Source organism: Linepithema humile, chromosome 3 (assembly GCF_040581485.1).
Source record: "Linepithema humile isolate Giens D197 chromosome 3, Lhum_UNIL_v1.0, whole genome shotgun sequence".
NCBI lineage: Eukaryota > Metazoa > Arthropoda > Insecta > Hymenoptera > Formicidae > Linepithema > Linepithema humile.
This window is the reverse complement of record NC_090130.1, coordinates 14,224,682-14,251,525: the sequence shown is the minus strand read 5'-3', so window position 1 is coordinate 14,251,525 and position 26,844 is coordinate 14,224,682. Positions and strand designations below refer to the sequence as shown.

The 26,844-nt window shown below is 31.8% G+C and overlaps 3 protein-coding genes and 1 pseudogene across 8 annotated transcripts in view; 2 read left to right on the top strand and 2 right to left on the bottom strand.

The window, feature by feature from the left end:
• The window catches only part of Papss (PAPS synthetase), a 38,798-nt gene extending 26,706 nt beyond the window's left edge, over positions 1 to 12,092 (bottom strand). Inside the window, exons 1-2 of one of the 3 annotated variants that reach the window (XM_067352066.1) lie at positions 11,616 to 12,092; positions 806 to 1,609 (exon numbers count right to left, since the gene is read on the bottom strand). In XM_067352066.1, the coding sequence (XP_067208167.1) occupies positions 806 to 1,609; positions 11,616 to 11,669 (858 nt within the window). In that variant the 5' untranslated portion in view covers positions 11,670 to 12,092. The remainder of the gene's footprint in view (positions 1 to 805; positions 1,610 to 11,615) is intronic. The other 2 variants (XM_067352067.1, XM_012359418.2) reach the window with 2 other exon arrangements.
• On the top strand, positions 1,757 to 8,576 carry LOC136998662 (uncharacterized; annotated as a pseudogene).
• Positions 12,093 to 13,851: 1,759 nt separating the features above from the next.
• On the bottom strand, positions 13,852 to 22,087 carry LOC105672721 (putative nuclease HARBI1). Of its 4 annotated transcripts, XM_067352069.1 has the most exons (10): positions 21,608 to 22,087; positions 21,280 to 21,438; positions 21,038 to 21,058; positions 20,666 to 20,870; positions 20,497 to 20,590; positions 19,698 to 19,888; positions 19,477 to 19,612; positions 19,188 to 19,332; positions 18,901 to 19,090; positions 17,175 to 18,821 (listed from the first exon to the last, which is right to left on the bottom strand). In XM_067352069.1, exons 4-10 carry the CDS (start codon positions 20,833 to 20,835, stop codon positions 18,635 to 18,637), a joined length of 1,113 nt encoding a protein of 370 aa, XP_067208170.1. In that variant the 5' UTR covers positions 20,836 to 20,870; positions 21,038 to 21,058; positions 21,280 to 21,438; positions 21,608 to 22,087; the 3' UTR covers positions 17,175 to 18,634. The 4 variants fall into 4 exon arrangements, 3 of the variants coding, with proteins under 3 accessions (XP_067208171.1, XP_067208172.1, XP_067208170.1); XM_067352070.1 differs by lacking the exon at positions 17,175 to 18,821 and adding an exon at positions 13,852 to 14,015 and having other exon boundaries at positions 20,666 to 21,058; positions 21,608 to 22,081; XR_010889364.1 differs by lacking the exon at positions 17,175 to 18,821 and adding an exon at positions 16,548 to 17,168 and having other exon boundaries at positions 19,698 to 19,924; positions 20,666 to 21,058; positions 21,608 to 22,084.
• LOC105674175 (myb/SANT-like DNA-binding domain-containing protein 4) lies at positions 13,967 to 16,559 on the top strand. The gene is made up of 7 exons (XM_067352074.1): positions 13,967 to 14,218; positions 14,388 to 14,858; positions 14,929 to 15,009; positions 15,116 to 15,319; positions 15,394 to 15,511; positions 15,589 to 15,774; positions 15,852 to 16,559. The coding sequence occupies exons 2-7, from the start codon at positions 14,751 to 14,753 to the stop codon at positions 16,163 to 16,165; spliced, it is 1,011 nt and encodes a 336-aa protein (XP_067208175.1). The 5' UTR covers positions 13,967 to 14,218; positions 14,388 to 14,750; the 3' UTR covers positions 16,166 to 16,559.
• Positions 22,088 to 26,844: the final 4,757 nt, after the last annotated feature.

The following is a 26,844-nucleotide window of genomic DNA, read 5'->3' as shown; positions in this document are numbered from 1 at the left end:
CTGTATCTTTATCAAAGATTTTTAAAAATGATTCATTTGTTAGCGAAAGTAGTTTTAAAATAATTAATTGTTTCTTCCCTACATTCTATATTTTTTAATTAGTTAAAGAAAATTATTCTATATTTATTTTTATAAATAATCCAGATTAAATAATTTTACACTAACTAAATATATAATATAATTTTGTACTGAACAATTTAATTGAACGATTATATTGATGATTATAATATAATCATCAATATATTATATATTATATAATCATCAATATAATCGTTCAATTAAATTGTTCAGTACAAAATTATATTATATATTTAGTTAGTATAAAATTATTTAATCTGGATTATTTTATATGAGATAAAATAGAAAATTTGTATTAAAATCGAATTCAGAAAGCCAAAAACTGCAACAAAATATAGATTTTTTAGATATTGTTCGGAGGGAAAAAAATCGACATATGTTTAACACACTCTCTTTTATCCATTTAACTTATAATTTTCAAACTAAATTTTCAGAATGTAAGTATAGTTAATATCAAGAAGACTAGAGACAGGAGACCAAATTCTTATCTTTTGTTCATACATCCAAATGAGCCAAAAATTTCGCCGTTAGATGTCTCTAAAGCTGATGAATTTCTCTTATTTATAAGTTAAGGGAAGTAACAACGAGTAATCCTATACGCTTAAAAAACATTTGCGTGCGCAAAGATTCTTTGTACACGGCATCGACCACAGTTGTGAACGCTTTTTGGTTCACACCCACTCTAAAAGTTTGGTCTTCTATCTCTAAACTTCTTGGTTATGTATACCTGGAGATACTGATGCTCTCTCATGAAACCTGTTAATGGTGTCGCCCATCCTTCTGCCAAAACTTGCACCCATTGAACATCAAGTTCACTAATTTCCACGCACTGCAGAGTTTCTGCTTCTAATTTCGCAGAAGTCAGCCTAGAATCTGATACAAAGAGTTCTCTGATCAGGCTCGTAGGTTTTTCAAATTGTGGAATGATGTGATGTTTTTTTAAAAATTCAATAACAGTTAAAGCGGATTCTTCAGGAGTACAATTTTCAGTCTTGACAATTAAATCAGGATTTGTGGGTCTCTCGTACATTTGATCAATACCGGTGAAGCCTTTAATGGCGCCTTGTCGGGCTTTTTTGTACAGCCCTTTAGTGTCACGAGCTTCACAAACTTGCAAAGGTGTATCTACGAATACTTCAAAGAAAGGCAAGTCAGCATCTCTATGAACTTGCTTCGCCATCTGTCTATCTTCTTCGAAAGGCGATACAAAGCTACAGAGACAAATCTGTCCGCTATCGGCAAAAAGTTTTGCCACTTCAGCTACTCTTCTAATGTTTTCTTTTCTATCTTGTTTGCTAAAAGTCAGATTGCAGTTCAGACCGCTTCTAACGTTGTCGCCGTCTAGGCCATATGCAGGAATACCGTGATTCACTAAAATAGCTTCCACCTGAAACGAAATAGACGTCTTGCCAGCACCTGAGAGTCCGGTCAACCATACTGTGCAACCTCGAAAGCCACGAATATTGCCAATTGCTTGTCCTCGTTTTGCTCTTGATACATGATGCGCTTGCTCTGACACATTAGCACAAGTCTGAAAAAATTTTAAAAATTTTACAAATTTTAAAAATTGTAAAAAAAAGAAAAACGGGGGAAAGAAGAAAAAAAAAGAGAAAGAAAAGGAGAGTGAGACCGAGAGAAAGAGAAATGCAAATATAAAAGGAAAAAAAATACCAAAAAGATGCAAGCATTAAAAAATGAAAGTTTAAAAGACATATGCGGTATATTAATTTTTTCCAAAAAATTAAAGAATCACTTAATTTTCGTTGAAATAAAGGTAATTTTCAAACAGCTGTAACTTTGTAACAAAAAGTCTTATCAACTTTCTAAAAAAGCATTTTAAAGCTTTAAATCTACACTGTTCACATTAATTAAGGAATAAAAAAAATTGCTTAAAAAAGTAATATTCAAAGCATTGTAACACTGTGAAAAATCATCATATTTTAATCCCAAACAAAGTATTTTAAAGCTTGAAATTTTTTCTTTCAAATGCCTTTTACGGATTTTAATTATCTTCTTTTTTACACAACAACACCGTGATTCACGATGATAATAAAGTTCAATCTATCAAAATAAAACTTTTTAATGTGATTTTACTGCGTTATACCTGGCGTGTAAAAAATCGTGGAGAATTTCTGTTACTTGCATCCTGTAGCGAAATTTTTTTTCTTTAATTTGAGTAGCGCAAATACTGTGCGATTTTTATTTACTGAGTTATCGAGGTTTGAAGAAAAATAATTGTTTTGACTTTGATCACTTATTACTTGTAAAAAATTAATGTATAGCACTCCGCAAAAAAACCGTTGGAAAGCTGAAAGTTTGCCCTTTCGAATGCTGTTATTATTTTTTAGCTCTACTTTTTCTAATAAAAAATCGAGTTTAAGAAAACACATAAAAAATCGCATATTTTATGTTTTTTTTAACTCAGTATTGTTGCAAAAGTCCAATAAAAATCGTTAAGACAAAGTTTTTTAGTCCAATTGTAATTCAACAATAATCAATAACGTTTATCAGCTAAAACTAAAAGAATTTATATCTAATGAAATTGAAAGAGACGAAATCAACAATACTAGTTAAAAAAATAGTATTCAAAAAAAGACCAAATAGTTATATCTAATTTTCTGATGAAAATCTTTTTCTAATAAAAATAACACAAAGATTTAGGTATTATATTAATTATATTAATACACAATCTGTATCAAAGATATTTTAGAATGGTTAAGAAATCTTAACAAAGTTTGTAGGGTAATCAGATAGATAGATCGGTTTCAATTGATTACTTTAAAAATTTTGTTAAAATTCTCTGATTTACCTATTCATTACATTTTTCTTTCAATAATTAAAAATTTTATTATACATTTAAAATATATATTCTTTGTGTGTATCAATATATTTCTTATATAGAATATATCTTATATAGAATGTTCTTATATAGCAGCGCTCGGAATTAGTTGCACATTTCGGGCCGATTCCCGAGACGACGCCTTCTGTTTCCCCACTACCGCCCGGCCGCTGGCGGCCAAGCCGCCGATAGCTCTGGCTCAGGAGCGTTTTATATAAGAAATAGGCTGGGTTGTTGAGGCACCTCTCAGAACATAGTAATATTTTCTTCGCTACATAAATAATGTTTATTTTTATTAATAATTAAATATATATATATTATGTATTAATGAAAATAAACATTTATGTAGTGAAGAAAATGTTACGATTTCCTGAGAGATGCCTAAACAATTCAGCCTATTTCTAATATAAAACGCTCCTGAGTCAGAGCTATCGGCGGCTCGGCCGCCAGTGGCCGGGCGGTAGTGGGGGAACAGGAGGCGTCGTCTCCTGAATCGGCTCGAAATGTGCAACTAATTCCGAGCGTTGTTATATAGAATATACAATTTTTCAGAATGTTTTGTATAATCAATCTTTTGCTATTCTTCCTTGAAATCTTTAGTAGAATTTTAATTTCTAGGTGTAATCTCAGTTTCTTGAACATAATATAGTATAATCAAAACAAGTGCCTTTTACTTTTACTTTTATAAATAAAAAATCACAAGTTAGGTTAGATAATAAGTCGGATAAATAAAACGGGTAATTTTTCAAACTATAATTGATAAATAAATAGTACATTATATAAGTTTAATTCCAGACATTCTCAACAAATTAAGATGCTCTTTTTGAAAGTTGAGAAGGATATTTAGCATTATTTAGGAAAATTGTGTAATGTTACAAATGTATTGATGCTGATATTGTAACGTATTCGAATAATATAAAAATAAATATTTAATTATTAAAGAATGTATTTTTTAAATTAGTTTAGAAAATTTTGGAACAGAATGTTCAAAAAAAATATGTGCATATAATTTCTTATCTTTTTGTTAATGTTTATATTAATTTATAGTACCTTAGAATATTTATATTTCAATAATAATTATATATGTACAGATCAGCGATATTACAAATATAAATAAAAGTAAAGATAATAAAATCAATAAAAAAAAAACAATTGAAAAGAGATACTTTGTAAAGAAAGATGACTCAATATTTACATTAGTTCTGGATTGAAATAACTATATATGTACTTTCACAAATTTTGTCTTTAATAAAACACAAAAAAAGAAAGAATCATTAAATAAATTTATAAAGTTTTAGATGAAGAGATAAATGAAATCTATACAAAACTGAGCAGCTTTTTCTTTGGATGTAATATTCCTTTTAATGTTGTAAAATCTGACCATTTTAAAAACTTTGTTAAAATTCCTCGACCAGCTTACATTATATTAGGTGTTAAACTTAGTTTCCGTTTCTCACAAGTAGATGGTGCTAGCTACAGACAAAATAAATTTTGATGTTTGAAGTTGCTTGTTTTATGAAGAATAAACATTGGTCAATACAATTTAGTGTGCAAAGATTGATTATTGTGTAAACAGAGAAATTTTTTAATCGATGAAAAATGAATCGTAATAAAGTATTTTTTCGACATGTACTTCTCCACTATTTCGACATGAAGAAAACTGCAGCTGAAACGCATTGCTTACTGTCCGAGACTTATGGTGAAGAAGCTCCATCAAAAACAACGTGTATAGAGTGGTTTCAACGTTTTCGAAGTGGTGATTCTAGCGTGGAAAACAAAAAACGTTCAGGACAGTCAAAAAAGTTTGAGGATGCCGAACTTCAAGCTTTACTGGATAAAAATCCATCTCAAACGCTTTTAGAATTATCGAAAGTGTTAGATGTTACTTAAATGGCTGTTTGCAAACGCTTACATGCCCTCGGAAAAATTCATAAGGAAGGAAAATGGCTGCCACATTAGTTGTCCAAAAATGCCATCTTAAACCGTTTGTCCATCGCAACTTCTTTGCTTGCCAAGCAACATAAAGAGTTTTTTGTGACGTATTGTAACCGGAGATGAAAAGTGGATCTACTTCGATAATCCCAAACGAAGAAAATCATGGGTGGATCCCGGGCAACCATCCACTTCGACACCAAAACGAAATATTCATGGACATAAGGCTCTGCTGTGTGTTTGGTGAGACCAAGAAGGTGTGCTTTACTATGAGCTGTTGCAAAGCTGTCCAAATCAAACTGTTACTCGCTACTGACAACAACTGCATCAATTGAATAATGCATTGATGCAAAAAAGGCCATCCGTAGCTAGTAATCGACGCAAAGTGATCCTTTTGCACGACAATGCGCGATCGCATGTTGCAAAAATCGTGAGACACGCTTTTGGAGCTCAAATGAGAAGTTCTTCCACACCTAGCGTATTCTCCAGACTTGGCTCCATCGGATTATCACCTTTTCCGATCGATGCAACACGCGCTCAGAGACACACACTTTTCCAGTTATGAAGAAATTCAGAAGTGAGTGGATGAATGGTTTGCTTCGAAAAATAGTGCATTTTATCGTCGCGAAATTAGTCTCCTGCAGAAAGATGAGCAAAAGTCATAGAAAATAAGGGAAAATATTTTGATTAATGTATTTACACTACGCGTCAAAATTAAGGGATAGAAAATTTCGGGTCGATTTTTGGATGTTTTTTGAGCGGCTGTATCTCCGCAAAAAATGGACGAAAAAAATCTTTAAAAAAAGTGTTTTGAAGCTTGAATCCTCTAGTTTCTGAATTTTCGAAGAAAACTCCCGTATCATCATTTTTAACTGAGTTATCCTCCATTAAATGGATCAATCCGGAAATAAAAAAATTTTCCCAAATTGGGCAACGTGCACGGACCAGAAAAAATTTTTTTTATCGAAAACCGATTCCACGACGTTAAAGCTCATACAATTCTCAACAATTTGCTTTTTTAGTGAATGTTGTGCGATTTTTTTTGACCGAGTTATTGGCGGTTAAAGCAAAATTCGTACTTTCAATTTTAAACATCCGTAGCTCCGGAACAAATTGTCGTACGACATCCACCATGGGCTTTTTGGAAAGCTTAAAGTCTCTTCTATAAGACGCTCTTTTTAGAAAAATTTTGATCCGACATTTTTTTTATTTCGACATATCAACTGTAAAAACGTGTTAAAAATTGCGTTTTTCTCTTTTTTTATTCACCTGGGCGCTACGTCTTGAAAAATGATTGAAACCCTTGAATGTCCACGTTTTTTTTTTAGTTAAAGGTATGCCCAGTAACCACGCAAAATCCCCAGAGCGCTGGATTTTTCTTTCCTAGTGTTCTGAAGTTCGTAAGTTACGTTAACCAAGTTACATTAAGGCCCAAACGGACGTTTTTTCGTGGCTTTTTTCAGCGGCTGTTTTTTCTATTAAACCGGTCCAGAAAAATTCTAAAACAATCATTTCTGACGTAAAATTTATTAAACTTTCAGAATCTGTCTTCAGAATTTTTCCAAAATGCGATCCGAAAAAGTTATGTTTATTTATTTTAAAAAAAACCCGATTTTTTTACTACATTTTTTTCAATCGATATTTTCGCATCGAAATCGGATGACGATATCTCTGGGAAGTAAAAATCTTGTGTCCATGGACCCTAAGCTTCAAAATGTATGGGTGAGTATTTTGAAATAAAAAGATGGCAACGTCCAATATGGCGGTCCAAAGTCATTAATGTTACACTTTTTCCGATTATTCCGAGCACAATTTCTTTTGATGAATTTCGAATAAAAATGGGTCTACTGAGGTTTTCTGGGTCGCTAATTACAATTTTCTTATCAGATTTCCCGAATTTAAGATGGCGAATCCAACATGATGGACGAAAATTCTCAAAATTGTTCAATTTTTATAAAAATTTGTATATAGGGGTTGTTTGGATCGCTGGTTACGAATCTGTTATCAGATTTCCCGAATTCAAGATGACAGACGAAAATTCTCAAAATAGTTCAATTTTTATACAAATTTGTATATAGGGGTTTTTAGGATCGCTGATTACAAATCTCTTATCATATTTCTCGAATTTAAGATGGCGGATCCAACATGGCGGACGGAAATTCTCAAAATTCTTATTCCGTCCGCCATGTTAGATCCGCCATCTTGAATTTGGGAAATCTGATAAAAAAATTGTAATTAGCAACCCAGAAAACCTCAGTAGACCCATTTTTATTCGAAATTCATCAAAAGAAATTGTGCTCGGAATAATCGGAAAAAGTGTAACATTAATGACTTTGGACCGCCATATTGGACGTTGCCATCTTTTTATTTCAAAATACTCACCCATACATTTTGAAGTTTAAGGTCCATAGACACAAGATTTTTATTTCCCGTCATCCGATTTCGATGCAAAAATATCGATTGAAAAAAATGTTGAAGTAAAAAAATCGGGTTTTTTTTAAATAAACAAACGTAACTTTTCCGAATTGCATTTTGGAAAAATTCTGAAGACAGATTCTGAAAATTCAATAAAATTTACGTCAGAAATGATTGTTTTAGAATTTTTTCCGGACCGGTTTAGTAGCAAAAACAGCCGCTGAAAAAAGCCACGAAAAAATGTCCGTTTGGGTTAACGTAACTTACGAGCTTCAGAACACTTGGAAAGAAAAATCCAGCGCTCTCGGGATTTTGCGTGATTACTGGGCATACCTTTAACTAAAAAAAAAACATGGACACTCAGGGGTTTCAATCATTTTTCAAGACGTGGCGCCCAGGTGAATGGAAAAAGAGAAAAACGCGATTTTTAACACGTTTTTGCAGTCGATATGTCGAAATAAAAAAATGTCGGACCAAAATTCTAAAAAGAGCGTCTTATAGGAGAGACTTTGAACTTTCCAAAAAGCCCATAGTGGATGTCGTACGACAATTTGTTCCGGAGCTACGAATGTTTAAAATTGAAAGTACGAATTTTGCTTTAACCGCCAATAACTCGGTCAAAAAAAATCGCACAGCATTCACTAAAAAAACAAATTGTTGAGAATTGCATGAGCTTTAACGTCGTGGAATCGGTTTTTCATAAAAAAAATTTTTCTGGTCCGTGCACGTTGCCCAATTTGGGGAAATTTTTTCATTTCCGGATTGATCCATTCAATGGAGGATAACTCAGTTAAAAATGATAATACGGGAATTTTCTTCGAAAATTCAGAAACTAGAGGATTCAAGCTTCTAAACGCTTTTTTTAAAGATTTTTTTCGTCCAATTTTCGCGGAGATACAGCCGCTCAAAAAACACCCAAAAATCGACTCGAAATTTTCTATCCCTTAATTTTGACGCGTAGTGTATTTTACTCTCTAATAAATAAATTTTGTGAGACGAAAAATGACGGAAACTAAGTTTAACACCTAATATTTACCAGGACACAAAACCCTGTCAATAACTTTGTTAGAAAAGAAATATGAACAATGTTTAAAATTATCAAAAGAATTGATAAATCCTGAATCTGTGCTACTTATACATAGTTGAAAAAATACATCTAACAATACAAAAACTGTTGTAAAACTATGTTACACAATGCTAAAGGATCGGCCGCATTTCTCAATGTCTAGGATGTTAATAAAGAAAGTGAGATAAGTAGAAAGCTAATCAATATTGTAAATAAATTTATTCAAATAATAAAAAATTTATATAAGTCAACCACTGGCAGATCCTGGGGGGGGGGGGGTACCCCCCCCCTTCCAAGTTAAAAAAAATCAATTTTGCTATTTCAAGAATCTTGGTAAAAAAATGCATTAAACGTTAAAGCAGGTCGAATCCCCCCCCCCCCCCCCCGTTATCGACATCAGGATCCGCTAGTGAAGACAACAATGTATACAGTAGTGTCAGATAATGTTGCAGCTATGTAGAGAATGGACAAAAATATTGAAATTTGGTATAGCAATTGCAGTAGTCATACTGCACATTTGCTTGCAAAAGACGTTATGAATGAGACCCTTAATAAAGTGTGTTCAACTTATTTCGAAAGAATTTAAACATTCATTGTTCGAAAAAGCTTTACTTAATATAGGAAGTACAAAGATAATAACTCCTTGTGATACTCGTTGGTATACATATCGAGATTCCTATGCCTATCTTTTGAAAAAACATTCAATATATGAAAAGATTAATAATTGATGATCGATTTAAAATAATGAAAACAGTAGTAAAGAATACGATATTTATCGTGTATGATGAACTCATAGACGAAGTCAAAGATAATATTCAATTTTGATTCAATATGTAATTTAATTAATTTTGCACAAAAATGTGAGTCATCAGTTGCAAATATGGCATATCTTTGGTTAACTTCATCTTTAAAAATTTTAGAATTTTAGAATTTTCAACCTATGATAGAACCTATGATAGAACATTGAAAAAAAATGGCACTTAATATTTGCCGTATATTTGCTGTATATTATTTGTCTCCGAAGTATTATAATGATACAAAAGAAACATTGTAAACTAAGTAATTGAGTAGAATTAGTACTTACTTTTTTTTAGAAATTTTGGATACAAAAGAGATAGCTAATCTTCAAAAATCTGAAGAGGAAACTCGAATCTTTAAAACTTTATACAATAAACACATAAAAGATCCAGACCAGAAAACTGTTACATATATATTATACTCATAAAATTATTGATTCAAATATTTCAAATAATTACTAAGAAATTCTATTTAAAGTTCTACATTAAATTCATATAAAACTTGAAAAATTTATTTAGTTTATTTCAATAAAATAAATTAAAATTTATATGACCCAACTGTTATATATATTTTAAATATTTCAGGTTTATAATTTAAAAACAACAAAATTATGACAAAATTGTTATTTTTAGTTTATTTTATTTTTGTTTAATAAGAAGACTGACATCCTAGAAAAGTGGAAAAATCATATAATTATTTATGTGAAATTGTTTTTTTATATTTTTTTTGTTTTATATAAAATCTTTATGTCAGTTATATTTAAATAAATAAAGCAATAAATAAAGATCAATAATTAAAGATTAGTTTTTTATTCAAAAACCTATCAAATCTGCTACAATAAAAATTTGATGCAATATCATTGTTTATTAAAATATTTCTCTATTACGGACATTAAATATTTTTATATTGAGGGATTCAGAGAAAAAGTGAAGTTAAGTCCTTTTTTAAATCCATGTATAAATTAGAAAAAACTGAACACTTATCACTGAATGATTTAAAAGTGAATGCAAATGTTTAAGTTAAAATTAAAAGAAACTATAACACCTATTAAAAACAGTGTATATGTTGCACACAATTAGAACAACTTTAACTTTAGAATTAATTTTCTAACAATTAACAAAATGGACTTGATCCACTGTTTCTCTGAACCTCTCAATTAATATTTAAATTAAATGTATTTAACTTGATAACACAAGATAATTTTTTAAGATAATTCATATAGTTTATATATTGTCTTGAAAAAAATCAGTGTAAACATTACGTAGATAATATGTAAACAATGTCGACGTAATCTTGAAATCTAGTTGCTACTTCTTGCTGAGTCTTTCTGCTCCTTATACAAGATATCAAGAGTTGTCGTTTTCGTTATAAAGATTATTCAACAACGTGGTAAATGTTTGCAAAATTTAAATACGATTTAACATATTTAAAACGAATTATAACATATTTATATTTATTTATATAATTTATAACATATTTATATAAATAGATATGAATATGTTATAAAAAATATATTTGTATATATTCATAGATGTTTATATAATTATATTCAATTTTATGTCAATATTTTGAAAATAGTTTTCCTATAATTAAACAAAATTATGCAACTTTTGTCTGATTAATCTATGAAAACTATTGAATAAATAAATTGTTAAATAAATGATATTTTAATAACGATGTGGTAAAAAATTCTAAAAAAAGTTTGAAATATTGCCTATATATATATATATAACAGTGCATACATTTATTTTTTTTAATTTTGAATAAATCTTGATTAATTAAGTGAGAAATTGTTGGAACCACCTTAAATCAATCACTATGTATAAAAATTATCATGATTTATAACTACAAAAATATTAAACAAAAAAGTATTTTATTATAATGTTTTGGAAATCCCTCAACGTCCACTACAATAATAACGTTATAATGTATACAGTTAAAAAAAATTTTAACATTTGATGTTTTTACTATAAATTGTACAATCGTTTAAATTCTGCAATTACTGTTTCATTTATTTTCGAGTTATTTCAATAATTATTAAGTAATTCTTTCACTAACAGAATCTTACTTAAAGACTGATTAAATGTTTCTATTTTATTGTTATTTGCACTATTTTCTAATTAAAATTTATATAAAAATTCGCAATTTTTTGGTAAATATTGTTTATCTGTGTTTTTTAGATATTATTTATTTTTGTGGAAAAAAACTAACAATTACAAAAATAACTCGCTTATCAAAAAGAAAATTGAAGAACACAATTCTTTTATAAATTAATAACATAACCAAAAATATACTCTACATTAACTTTACAAAGGTTAATTGTTAACTGGTCGAATACTAGCAATTTCATATGATACAACCTATTATGCAGTAACATACGTACATAAAGGCAAATAATTATCTTGTCTTTTTATATTATTTATATTATATCTTATATTATTTAAATTGATGCTGTGCGACGGAAACAATATCATGTGATATACATACCGTCATAAATTTTTTATTCGGCGGTGATATAACATCTTCATAGCTCGATGACATGACTGCAGTTACAAATATATACGTGGCAATCACGACGGACACGATTAAAACTAACTACTCATATTAACTGACGGCAGTTTACTGACCGCACGAATACACAACGAAAACGATGCAAAGCACGCGTCACCTGACAGTGGCCATAGATAAAATAATAAGAGAGAAGGTGACTATTTTCAACAGTGGTCTAGTTTCCACCGAAGTCTTCAATTCAATTCTACTTCGGCTGAGTTCCACTTGGTGATCGCAACGCTCGTGAACATTATCTATCTTTCTTTAACTTTCGATGAAAAACAAAGATAAAATGATTCCACAAGCGTTGCGATCGCCAAGTGAAACGTACCTTTCGGTGTGAAACAAATTTAGTGTGCTGTTTCCATTAGAAGTAAAGTATTTGTGGATCGAAGCGGGAGTGAAATGAGCGTAGTCTATCGCATTCCATCGACTTAAATTCGGTTCTACGCCGGACTAGGTGCTTTGGTGGAAACTAGAGGTTTGTTCGCGTTGCATGCTCTAACATGCTCTTACTCGCTCCAATACGCTCCAATCTATAGTATACGTAACGTAATACTATAGATTGGAGCATATTGAAGCGAGTAGGAGCATGTTGGGGCATGCGACGCGAACAAATCTTGTAAAGGCCATCGTACACAAAGGGTGCATTCGTTTATGCAGTTACTGCCGCAGATGTCGTTTGTTTACTCCGCCTGCAAAAACGACTGCAGCGCAGTTTGTCGTTCGTTTACGCAGGGATGTATCTCATCTGCGCAGGTACTTCGGAGGTCCTGCTCTGGATGCTCTGCTTGCAGTACTGCGTAAACGAATACACCCATTGCAAATCTAGCTTAATTATCCGCATCCACATTGATTAATTAAAATGTGAAAATAAATTTTATTAAAGTAAAAAATCAAAAAGGGGTAGAACAACTCCTCGAAATCGATCCCGCAAAAGTAAAAATAATCCAAGGTAAGTATTATATAATGGAAAAATTTTTTAAAGTTTACAATATTCGTATTTACAATCAAATTAACCTAAAAATGCACACGTATTGAATGTAGATTGAAAATCTAAACACATAAAATTCTAAACTGTCTGAATTTTCTATAAACAAATTTTGTAATGTTTTGGGATTTGTTTTTATAAATGTATCTCAGGTACAAGTTCTGCTGCAATAGTTCCTAACCATGTAATGACTTCGTCTACAGCTGATATAGAAAAAGGATCAGAGAACTCTCAATTTAAGAATGTTTTGATTCAGTCTTTATTATTTTCGCAAAATTTTGTACATACACAACGTAATGCAACTTCGCCAATGCTTTTAAATCCATTCACGCAGCCATTCACGCAGGTGTGCGTTCGGTAAATTAAGTAACGTGACTAGCAGATGATAAACGCAGTGAATGCGCTAACCGCTGCATAAACAAATGCACCCAAAATGGCTTAACTGCATATGCTTAGCATAAGGCCGTCTCGACCAATGAGCATCTAGCATAAAAGCGCCATATTGATTTACATAGCATAGCATATCAATATGGCGCCTTTATGCTAGATGCTCATTGATCGAGACGGTCTTATACTATGCACATGCAGTAATGCCATTTTGTGTGCGACAGCCCTATGGACCTATCCAGACAAATTTACATAGATGCATATGCACCTATGCAAGTTTGTCTGGATAGGCCTTAACCCTTGCCACATGATAAAATTACTGATTACGTTTACACGGCCCGATTTACGTCAAAGTTATAACGTCGATGTTATAACTACTAACGTTAGATGCCGTGTAAACGCTATTTTATGACAAAGTTATTACATCGATGTAGTTACTTCATCGTAAAATAGCGTTTACACGGCATCTAACATCAGTAGTTATAACATCGATGTTATAACTTCGGCGTAAATCGAAGTCGTGTAAACGTAGTTATTGTTGATGACAGTGTGCGCGGGAAATGATCAAAAGAAATTACACAACCTTTTTATTCATAACACTTAAACATATATATATATATATATATATATATATATATATATATATATCTTGTCTAATAATACAATAACTTTATTGCACTCGATATTTATTATAATCGCGTATATCAGGAGACAACCCGCAATCAATTCACATATATTTTTTATCTAGTTAATCGTCCGAGAAAGAACGTTCTCGAACGTTTTCGTAGAGCACTAAAGATGTAAGTATTCTCATGTCTGCTCACGTCTCCGCCATTTTTGTTTCATTCCCCCATTCCTTGCTCTCTTGCTTCTATCGCTGAGCTGAGAAGTTTATAATGATTAGGTTATGGCTTCTAAGCTGCTCGAACTCTGTGTTTACGTGTATTTTGATAATCCGACTGTGAACAAAAAAAAGATACAAAATGCCTTGCTGCGTTGCGGTCAATTGTACCAATAGAACGGAAAAAGGTGTTCGAGTATTTGCATTTCCTGCGGATGATGTTCGTCGACAGCAATGGATACGTAATCTCCGCAGAGAGTCTTGGACACCAATCAAATTCATTAATTACTCATCACCAATCAATCATCGCGCCTCTGTGAAGTAAGTTTATTCTCTTAAATTTCCGATTTACGTAGCTTTTTCTGTTTGTTTAGAATCATGGATTGTTTTTTAAAATGTAGTTTAGATTTGTCACCGTTTGAAATTACATAAATATGAATAACTGTAATCAATAAGAACATTTATCTTATAAGCAGTTTTTTTATTTCAGAAACATTTTGAAGAATCACAGTTTGAGACTGGTCGAGCAGATAATTGGCGAAAATTAAAACCAAACGCCATACCAACACTTTTCGATATACCTGGGCATCGATCATGTAATTTCAAGTGAAAAGTTTCACTTTTCACTTATTGTATGTTGCGATCTCACGTGAAAATTTTAACTTTTCCACACATTTCATTTCGTGATTTTGTAAGAGCATCGAATAAAAGTGAAATCACTAGAAGCGAATTCAGTTGTAACTGATGAAAACTCGCCAAAACGACGCAGCCGACTGTCAATATACATTCAATGTATTATCGACTTATATTTTCTGCCACGTGCTTTGCTGGGTTGTGTAAAAATTAAAAAATAATGAATGTGACATATAAACAGAAAGAAATCTTATTAGACTTTATGTCTAAACATATTGATGTTGTACGAGGAAGAGTTTCTCGTGATGCGGAGAGCCGTTCAGCACTGGTAAATATTAATTTTTTTTGCCTTTCTTAAATAATAAATATTATTTATGTACAAAAATCTAAATTTACAGAAAAGTTTATGGGAAGAAGTAGCTGAAACTGTAAATAGTTCCGGACAAGGACCAATGAAAACTTCAGCGGAATGGAAAAAGGTTAGCTAGTTGAAAAATTATAAATAATATTTACGCAATATATTTTTATCTCCTACATTTGTCTGCCTCATATTTTTAATATTGCATATGTATATTTGTTATACAGTGCTGGAATGACTGGAAAATGAATGTCCTAAAGAAAGAAAGCAAGAAAAGAGCACACATGCAAGGAACGGGCAGAGGACCTGCAGTAGCTATTAATATTTCCGACTTGGAGCAAAAACTATTGGCTATATTGACTCCAGAAGCAGCTGGTATGCCGAATATACCAGAAGGAGGACTAATTACTAAAACGAATCTAAATTCAATGGTATACGTACAGTTTTTTTATTTCATAAATTTGCACTATTCCCTTGTATTTACTGTTATATTTATTATACACAGATAAGTTATCCGGTCAAATCAAAAGAAGTTGCAAAAACTTCAAACAAGCCATCGCATGTAAATGTACAACAAGATGTAGATGATAGTCAATTTCCCGAGATTCTGCAGCATATACATGGTAATAATAATAATACATAAGCTTCTTTTCTACGATTTTACTTCAGCACTTTATCGCTTCATTTCATTTCATTTTAGATAGTTCAGATTCTAGTACAGAAACAGAAATTGTAGAAGAAAAGAAAAACGTCGGAATGAGACTATCAAAGATTAAGAAAATCAGCATGAAGGTAGTTGAAGAACCATCAAACAACAGATCATTGCATTTAAATGTACAAGATGTAAATAATAGTCAATTTCCTGAGATTCTGCAGTATATACATGGTAATAATAATAATACATAAGCTTCTTCTCTATGATTTTATTTCAGCACTTTATCATTTCATTTTATTTCATTTTAGATACTTCAAATTCTGCTACAGAAACAGAAATTGTAGAAGAAAAGGAAAACGTCGAAATTAGACCATCAAAAATTAAGAAAGTTTGCAAGAAGGTTGCAAAATTGCCTGGAAAACCGCCAAACACCGACCAGGATTTGCCACCGACAATGACAAACATGACATTACAAATGTTACAGCTTCAGCAAGAAAAGATGAAAATAAAAAAAGAAGAGCTTACAGTACAAAAGGAATTACTTGCCGTCCAAAAAGAGATTTTGAATGAGATAAAGGATTTTAATGCTATGAGTGACAATTACTTTGAGACTAAAAACTAATGCAAGGATAAGATAAAATTATAAGATTATTAAAATTATCGTAAAATTATTATAAGATTATTTAAATTATATATAAAGTTAATATTTTTTTTTACTATGAAATATCGACATAAAGCTAATATTTTGTTTTAATATTAAGTATTGCATTGCTTTATAAGACTATTAAAATTATCAACATAAAGTTTATATTTTATTTTAAATATTTGTATTAAGTATTATATTATTTTATAAGATTATGAAAATGTGATACAAATCAAATGTGATGTAAGCCAAATATGATAAAGAAAAAAGTATACGGATAGTAGTTTAGTAATACTGTAATCATATAAATGCCATGTGATATTGTTATCGGATGATTGAATACTTCATAAATAAAAAAGTCTTTATTTACAAATGTTTACATTTATTTGTAACCAAAAGTATATACAGAAAGAATAAAAAAACATTTTTATATCTCTACAGGATTGTGCTAAGTTAATTAACTCTTTAACATTATATTATTCAGAAATATAGATGTACAAAATTTTGGCTCAAAACAAATTACTATTAGTATCTCTCAACCTTTAATATTTTTTTTTACCTTTTCTTTATCCCAATTTATGTCATGTCTATATCTATAAATATCTGTTTGATATATTTTCATCTTATTTTGTATAAAAGTCTAGAAGCGTTTAAGAAATTATATTGTAAAGAAATCTAAATTATTAAATTGTATACTAAATTCGTATGCAGGTACACGAAGAAGACATTAGAAAGATTCCAGCAAGATAAAGTTAAATGAAAATTTATGATCGAGAAATGACTGCTTTACTTGAATACATTTTTCACTGTGTAAAATATCGGCGAATGATATTTTCACGAATTTCATTTCCTGTAAGATGTGCATTTTCTTCACGGGGTACTTCATCTTCTATATCGATATCGTCCAAAAAAATATCAGGATCAGGCACATTAAAATGCTTTGTATAATTGTGCAAAACACAAACAGCGTTTACAATCAGAGCTGTAACAAATTAAAATAATACACTTAATATCAAAATAAATATTTGTATACGTGACATTATGTATTCAACGTGAAACCGTGTGAGCTTCGGCGGACGCGGATTAGCTCGCCGGAATCCAGGTTCGGTCGGTTGGGGGTATGTCAAATAAACCAAATACTTGTGTATCAGAAAAAATAATGAAACAGTGTTTATTGAGAAAGATGTTGATACGATTTGCCTCGAATGATCTGCTACAATGCTCGTGCATACATGCGAAGCGTGCGTAAGATGAATTTGAAATAGTATATAAATTAGCCAAATATCGGTGAAGTAATTAACAAGTGATAGCGAAATAGTTCTGTTAAAGTGGCGTGAAACGAATACAGAGTAGCGCGAAGATAAATGCGGAGTTTCGTTACTGGTAAAATAATTATTTGAGCAACGGTGGAATAATTATTTTAAAGCGGCGCAAAATATAAGTGAAAGCAACGTGAAAATAAATGCAAGATATCGGCAAAGGCGAAATAATTATTTAAGCAATGGTGAAATAATTATTTTAAAGCGGCGCAAAATATACGAGCGAAAGCACGTGGAAATACATGCAAGATATCGGCAAAATGAAATAATTATTCGAGCGGCGGCGAAATAATTATTTAAGGCGGCGTAAAATAAATGCGAAGTATACGTGAAAGTCAATGCGGCGTATCGTAATAATGAAATAATTATTTGAGGCGACGGTGGAATAATTATTTAGTATGACGTGAGGCGTCCTGGTGCGGTCGGCGAGAGCGCAAGCGCGGCGATCGTGTCGCAACGGTTGGTACGAGACGGAGCGCTCGTCGGTGAGTGCGTTCGTAGTATCGCGAGTCTGTTCGATCGTAGATCGATGCGGACTATTCGGCGGCGCGGATTGGTCGGCGCGGTGTTGCTTGCCGGACGGATTATCGTTATGAAATCCCGGCGAATAAACGCGGTGTGCGGACTTAGGCTGCCGATTACGTTCGGCGGGAGTACGAGGATGCTCGTACGAAGACGGAATTTAGAATAGCGACCTGGCTAGGTATGCGGAAATGCCCGCAATACAGAGTTCGGTGGCCTGGAGGAACCAAGTACGCTTGGCGGGTATACGAATATATTCGTATCCTGGAATCAAAGAATACCGAGGACGCTCGGCGGTACACGAGGATTCTCGTGTGCTGGTAAAGGCATAGAGTCCGAGTATGCTCGGTCGGGACTACGAGGACACTCGTAGCAGGTTTGTTCGCTGTCGATCAGCGAACGGAGTCTGGTGAGAAGACGTTCAGCCGGGCCTCTTTTATACCCGGCTGGCGGCCGAATGATTTCGAATCGGCAAGCATCGGCGGTTTCGGCGGCGAGTCCCCCACAATACGGAATTTCGGAACGGTCGGGTGTGGGGGATTTTCGGCGGTTGACCGCCGCTGTTTTTGATGCGAAATTTATCGGCGCGCGATGCGCCCTTGGTGGGCTACGGACGATGTACGGTCCGTAGCCGTAACGATGCAGCGGGCTGCATCGTTACAAACGTTATAAATATATATATAATATAATTATATATATAACATACAAAAAAACCCAGCAAACAAAAATGGATAATAAAGAATTTATTTTTTCCACAGTCCATTCCTTTAAATTCATTTGCAGGGATGAAGAATCTAAATTCAAATTAAAATGAATTGAATTTTATCTATTTCAGTCTATTTTCGTTTGCTACGAAATATGAAACGTATGTACCTGCAAACTCTGGTTTGTAATGGAGTGCTCTTTCTTTTCTTAGGCATCGCCACCGTCCTTTTAATACACCAATACATCTTTCGACATCGAGCTTTCACGTGTGCCTCTGTATATAGTGCCGAAGGTGTTGCAGGTTCTTGGTTGAGTTTTGGTGTCATTAAGTACGGCAATGTCGGATATCCTGAATCACCTATACACAAAAAAGAAACATGTTAGCTTCGTATATTTCAATTTCATTATACAATACGATAAAAACAGAAAAAAGTATTATATATAATCGTTATTACCTAATAACCATGTACCAGTTTCACCATTCCGAAATCGTTCCTCCAAATGAACGGATAATGCAGAAGAAGCCCATACTCGTGCGTCATGGGTTCGACCACCATGAGCAGTACTTACATACAAAATTTTGCCAAAATAGTCGCTTACCTTCACATATGTTTATCACATAATTAACAATTAATATTCATACAATATATGCAGTATATGCAGTATATACAGTATATACATATATATATTTACATTTACGTGCAACGAATATATGAATACATTTACATTACTTGTAATACTTACCAACATAACATTCAAAGAGTGATAAAGCTTTCTGTTAATAAATAAATGCTCTCTTTCCTTCTGTGGGGGCCAGATTGCAATATGCGTTCCATCAATTGCCCCAGTGACTCCTGGAAATCTTGCATTATCCCAATATCTGTGTTTATATATATCCAATATAATAAAATAGTTCCTATAATTGTTTTTCACACATATATAACTTAATCTTTTAATGTACTTACTGACGCTTTATTATCTCTATTTCTTGTCTTTCGGTTGGATATTTTATCCATTCTGGCATATGATTATTCAGCGCAGTAACTACCAAGTGCAAGATTCCACTAAAAACAGATTGGCTCATACACGTCAAGAAATCTTGTCCAACACGCCTCTGATAGGATCCAGATGCCATAAAATTCAATACTGCCAGAATCTGCACATATTGATTCATTTTTTACTGATCACTGATCTATAGCAAATTTACATATAAAGTAGAAGCCTCACAAGTTAAAAGAATTAATTTTGAATTTCACTATTATTGTTTAATTTGTCATATGTTGTTTCGATGCTTCAATTGTTCCTTATAAGACCCTAAGCAGAATGGTTGTCTTGTAAGACTCCAGACACAAGACAGTATTGTGCGTTACGTGTCTTAAAGTCTGTCTTGTGTCTGAAGTCTTGCAAGACAACCATTCTGCTTAGGGCCTTAGGTTTTAATAAGACTACAAGGATAACAGTGACATACAGGGTGGGCCATTTTAATCTATGCACCCAAATTTCTCCGTAAGTAAGCCAAATACAGAAAAATGGTTCAGACAAAAGTTGTTCAGGTGACCCCCATTGTCCTGAACAACTTTTGTCTGAACCATTTTTCTGTATTTGGCTTATTTACGGAGAAATTTGGGTGCATAGATTAAAATGGCCCATCCTGTATATACAGAGATACGTATTGCACATAGGACAGAGATATATATTGCCTAACAAAGCATGCAAATAGATAATTTTAAAATTATTTGAGAATAAAAAAGGAGGTATACATACTTTCAGCTCTGTTAAAATGGCAGTTGATCTTATTCCGGGCTGAATCCATTGTCTTAAATTTTCACACAGAATGCGAGTTGCTTGTCTTGATAACCTGAAAAGTTTTTAATAATTAATTACTTATTAAAAATCACTGAAAAAAATGTAAAATATTCAATGTATCGCTTACCTGTATAAGAAACGAAATTGTGTTTCTGACAAATCGAAAGGATCTGACGTATCGCGTAGACGTTTTCTTATAATACCTATTTTCCGCCGTTCCTGTCTTTCTCGTTCCTGTTTCCGTTCATCGTCTTCATTTACACAATTTACAGCAATAAACCACAAAGCAACATCCATTTTTATTGCTTTCTAGATTGATTCTAGATAGATTACTGAAAAGAAACCAAACTTTCACATTTTAAGTACCTCGTTACATGCCGAAATGTTTCGCGTGAATTAGTTCACTTTTTATGACAAGCAAAAGTTGCGTGATTGTAAAACTGTCGAATTCACGTGAAAATTTTCACTTTTTGTGCTTTTCATCTAGGGGAAAAATTACATGATCGATGCCCTGATCCACCTGCAATAAATAAAAATGAAACAGATGAACCAAATACAAATGCCACTGCTGAGAAAGATGTACATTTTTTCATTAATCTTATGTTTATATTTAATCACTCGTACGATGTGTACAAGAGTATTAGTCACGCCCATAAATATAATAATAATAAATAAATAAATAAACAAACAAATTAATATATCATCTCTTTTACCTTACTGTAATGTATCATAGAAACTTACGTCTTTCTCAGCAGTGGCATTTGTATTTGGTTCATCTGTTTCATTTTTATTCATTCCAGGTGGATCAGGTATATCAAAAAGTGTTGGTATGGCGTTTGGTTTTAATTTTCGCCAATTATCTGCTCGACCAGTCTCAAACTGTGATTCTTCAAAATGTTTCTGAAATAAAAAAACTGCTTATAAGATAAATGTCCTTATTGATTACAGTTATTCATATTTATGTAATTTCAAACGGTGACAAATCTAAACTACACTTTAAAAAACGATCCATGATTCTAAACAAACAGAAAAAGCTACGTAAATTGGAAATATAAGAGAATAAACTTACTTTACAGAGGCACGATGATTTGGTTGGTGTCCAAGACTCTCTGCAGAGATTACGTATCCATTGCTGTCGACGAACATTATCCGCAGGAAACAAAAATAATCGAGCGCCTTTTTCTGTTCTATTGGTACAATTGACCGCAACGCAGCAAGGCATTTTGTATCTTTTTTTTGTTCACAGTCGGATAATCAAAATACACGTAAACACAGAGTTCGAGCAGCTTAGAAGCCATAACCTAATCATCACAAGCTTCTCAGCTCAGTGACAAAGGCGAGAAGGCAAGGAGTGGAGGAATGGAACAAAAATGGCGGAAACGTGAGCAGACGTGAGAATACTCACGTTTTATATTACCAGAGAGAAACCCGAGAGAGGCCACGCTGTCGTTTTCCGTACGACGCTTTCTCTAGGCCGTACGCTAGTAACGCACGTCCATTTTTGGCCGGCTTAGGAACTAAATAGCCACGTCCATTATGTAATATGTATTTTATTATACATACATAAAATTTTGTTTAATCAAATAAAATTTAATGTATTGTTATATAGGTATAAAATTTATTTATATATTTTGTATTATAAAAAGATCTTATACATAAACATCATCAAGAGACACGGTAGTGTCTCGCGCCAAGTTCACGCGCAGCGCAAGACCGACCGTGTATCTTTACGCGAGCCCGAAAGTTGAGACGAGCCGAGATTATCGGATCTCAATAACGGCTGGGCCGATTGAGTTGTTGTTGGGCTCAATCGATAGCGCATACCCAAATTACATAAGAAAAGTATGCTTGTTTTTACTGTTGGTGCTGTAGAAAAAAAGTTATAATAGTCCAAAGTCGAAATGTCTAAAATAGTACGATAAAAATGTCCAGCTAAAATGTCCATGTTCCGATTTCTGACGTTAGGTGCGCTGATGGCGCTGAGAAGCCGCGCGGCGCGCGCTTACGTTGGCATTTGCATTTATTTATCAAGAGACACGGTAGTGTCTCGCGCCAAGTTCACGCGCAGCGCAAGACCGACCGTGTATCTTTACGCGAGCACATGAGCTGATAGGAGTCGAGATTTTCATATCTCAATAATGCGTGGACCGATCGAATTTATAATAGGCTCAATCGATAGAGCACATGCGATTTACATAATAAAAGTATCTTTACTTTTTTTGTACATGCTTTCTAAAAAACTATATTAATTGCCAAAGTTTGCCAAAGTTTGCCAAAGTCGAAATATGCCGAAATCTATGTAAGCTTGGTCGTCGTCGTCTGTTCGTCATCCTTCTCTAATATATAAGTTTTTCCTTTGTCAACTAGAAGCATCAAAATGCGACATGGTTGTCCTTTTCTACATCCCGTGAAATGTCAATTCCCGCATAAGAGCGTCTTTTTTCTTTCCTTTCTTTTTCTAAAAGATGTCTGTCCTTTTTCAACATGGCGGCGCTCAGACCTGTCAGCTCGCAGCTTTGATGACACTAATCACATTGATATAATTAATATCGGTCGTAAAATGTATATGTAACGTGTTGTGGAGACGAATAGAGATAGTGTATATCAAAATAATAGTATTCTTTATAAAAAAAATTTTTCTCGTCTTGAAGTGCAGAAGTGTAGCAACACACATGCTGACAACACTCTTAAAGGGAACGTTCACAAGTGTCCCCTCCCGATTTGATTCTCCTTGAAATATGTTGTAAAACATACAATTTGAGAAGACACGTATTTTTTTATAGCGGCCCTAACTCAAATTTAAAGGGTGAAACACCCTTTTGAAGAAAACGAGTTTTTTCTTTGTGTGTAACTATCGCCAAAACCGTAGGAGATATAAAAAAATGTTTCAAGTAGAAGTTGTATGGCTTGTAATGGGCTTTATAACTGTGTAGTTGGATTTTCAAAAATGTAATTTTTTTTAATTTACTCTTACCCCTTGGTATTATTTTTTCGAATTTCAAAATTTTTGTAATGACAAAAGTTGTAGCATTTTTTACGCTAAATTCAACCATATATGATTTTATTATGTTCCGAAATCGCATCTTTCAAAAATAAGTCATCAGTATCATATTATATGCGTCGCGCTGCATGACGCATTGTTTATACCGCACTTGTGTTGCGCAATAGTCGTTAAATAAATATAAAAATGACATGTTATCATATATTTAAGGAAGAAAAGTTAACTAAAATTGTTGCTAAAGCATCCCTTCCACATTACACTCTTATAGATAATCGCTGCATTTCGTATGCAGCGCGTTGTCATATACAAGTTAGCTATCAGCGCATATTACACTTTGAAGTTTTGCTTGCAGTGACCACGGGAAAATAATTTATGAAACGAAAACAGTGAATGAATCACAATCTATTCAACATATATCCACCCTGACTCTACTCTCTTGGCCCGACTTGACTGACAATGAATAAAATTCTGTACATACTCTTTTTCAATAATTTTAATATACTGCGATATATTCTACATACTACTACATTCTATTAAATTATTACGATTTTTTTAAACTATGGTATATAAAATCTTGAAATATAAAATGTATATTATAAGTATAATTATAATATATTGATACAATAAATAAGCTTTTATATATATATAAGCTTATTTATATATATTATAATTATACTTATAATATACATTTTATATACCATAGTTTAAAAAAATCGTAGTAATTTAGTGGAATGTAATAGCATGTAGAATCACAGTATATTAAAATTATTGAAAAAGAGTAAACTGTACAGAATTTTATATTTTATTTCATTCTCAGTCAAGTCGGGCCAAGAAGGTAGAGTCAGGGTAGATATATGTTGAATAGATTGATTCATTCACTGTTTTCGTTTCATAAATTATTTTCCCGTGGTCACTGCAAGCAAAACTTCAAAGTGTAATATGCGCTGATAGCTAACTTGCATATAACAACGCGCTGCGCACGAAATGCAGCGATTATCTATAAGAGTGTAATGTGAAAGAGATGCTTTAGCAACAATTTTAGTTAACTTTTCTTTCTCAAATATATAATAACATGTCATTTTTATATTTGTTTTGCGACTATGCACAACACAAGTGCGGTATAAACGGTCATGCAGCGCGACGCATATAATGTGATACTGATGACTCATTTTTGAAAGATGTGATTTCGAAACATAATAAAATCATATATGGTTGAATTCAGCGTAAAAAATGCTACAACTTTTGTCATTACAAAAATTTTGAAATTTAAAAAAATAATAACAAGGGGTGGGGGTAAATTAAAAAAAATTTCATTTTTTGAAAATTTAACTACACAGTTATAAAGTCCATTACAAGCCATACAACTTCTATTTGAAATATTTTTTTATCTCCTACGGTTTTGGCGATAGTTACACACAAAGAAAAAAATCGTTTTTTTTTCAAAGGAGTGTTTGATCCCTTAAATTTGAGTTAGGGCCGCTATAAAAAAATACGTGTCTCCTCAAATTGTATGTTTTACAACATATTTCAAGGAAAATCAAATCGGGGGAGGGGACACTTGTGAACGTTCCCTTGTTAGTATTCTGTAGTTAGTGGACAGAAAGTGTACTTTGTGCACATTGGTGGAATCGGCAGGTATGTAATGTTTATAGAGAAGAAATGTCTAACACTTGGATTGAAGCTGACGATACGCTAATTAAAAAAAGACAATGGCCTAGAGGTGCTAAAGATGTTTTTGTCATTCTTACAGAAATTTGATCAAAAGTAATCTGTTTTTATATATGAAAAAACGCAATAACTTAGAAATACAAATGGTTTTTTATACCCTTTTTATGATCACTAATAATTTTCTTATAAAACATGTTGTAAAATATAAAAAAAAATTATTAGGTTTGTATAAATTAAGATTTCTATAATCAAAAAGAGGATTGTCGTATTGAAAATATGACGGGAGTGATGGTGGGATATTATTACCATTATTTTTACTAAAAAAAAAGAATCATATTTATTAAAATTATTTTTACTAAAAAAAAGAAATGATATCTCACAAAAAAACCTTTTTTTTAAAAAAGGTAAAAAAAGGGCGCCAAGTACACGCCTTGTTATATTAAAAAAAAGTTTTCCTCATAAAAAAACCTTTCCAAAAAATTGTTTTTTTTTTAAAAAGTTTTCCTCATAAAAAACCTTTTCAAAGAACTGTACTTTCAAAAATATATTATATTAAAAAAAAGTTTTTCTCACAAAAAACCTTTCCAAAAAAAGTTGTATATATCATAAAAAACTTTTCAAAAAGATTGTATTTCCAAAAATATATTATAAAAAAATCTTTTTAAAAAAATTATATATATTTATTATAAAAAACCTTTCCAAAAAAATTGTACTTTTAAAAAAAGTTGTATATATTAAATAAAAATTTGCTACATATTCTGTCTATAAAAGAGGTGATATCAGAAAATGACGCCAAGTTTAAATAAAGAACCTTTCAAAAAAAGTTGCATGTATATCTAATTATTTATTTAAAAATGATATTTATGTTTATATCTAGTTAATTCTTTTTAAGTATACTTTTTAAAATAATTGCATTTGTATCTAGTTATTTTTTTTATATCTGTATCTAGTTAAATAAAAAAATTTTTCAAATTTAATCAAAATAAAAAAATATTACAAAATTTCGCAAAAAACTTGGCGCTGCTATAAAATAGCCTTCATTGCTCTATAATATTTTAAGATGTATAATAATATTTTAAGGCTATTTTATAGCAGCGCCAAGTTTTTTGCAAAATTTTGTAATATTTTTTTATTTTGATTAAATTTGAAAAATTTTTTTATTTAACTAGATACAGATATAAAAAAAATAACTAGATACAAATGCAATTATTTTAAAAAGTATACTTAAAAAGAATTAACTAGATATAAACATAAATATCATTTTTAAATAAATAATTAGATATACATGCAACTTTTTTTGAAAGGTTCTTTATTTAAACTTGGCGTCATTTTCTGATATCACCTCTTTTATAGACAGAATATGTAGCAAATTTTTATTTAATATATACAACTTTTTTTAAAAGTACAATTTTTTTGGAAAGGTTTTTTATAATAAATATATATAATTTTTTTAAAAAGATTTTTTTATAATATATTTTTGGAAATACAATCTTTTTGATATAATATACATCATAAAATTCTTTATTAATAACAAATAATTATAAGACGTATATTATTATGCTTCAATAAAAAAATCACTGCTAACAAAGTATATAACACACATATCTATATGCGGAATGTATTTCTGTTTAATAAAT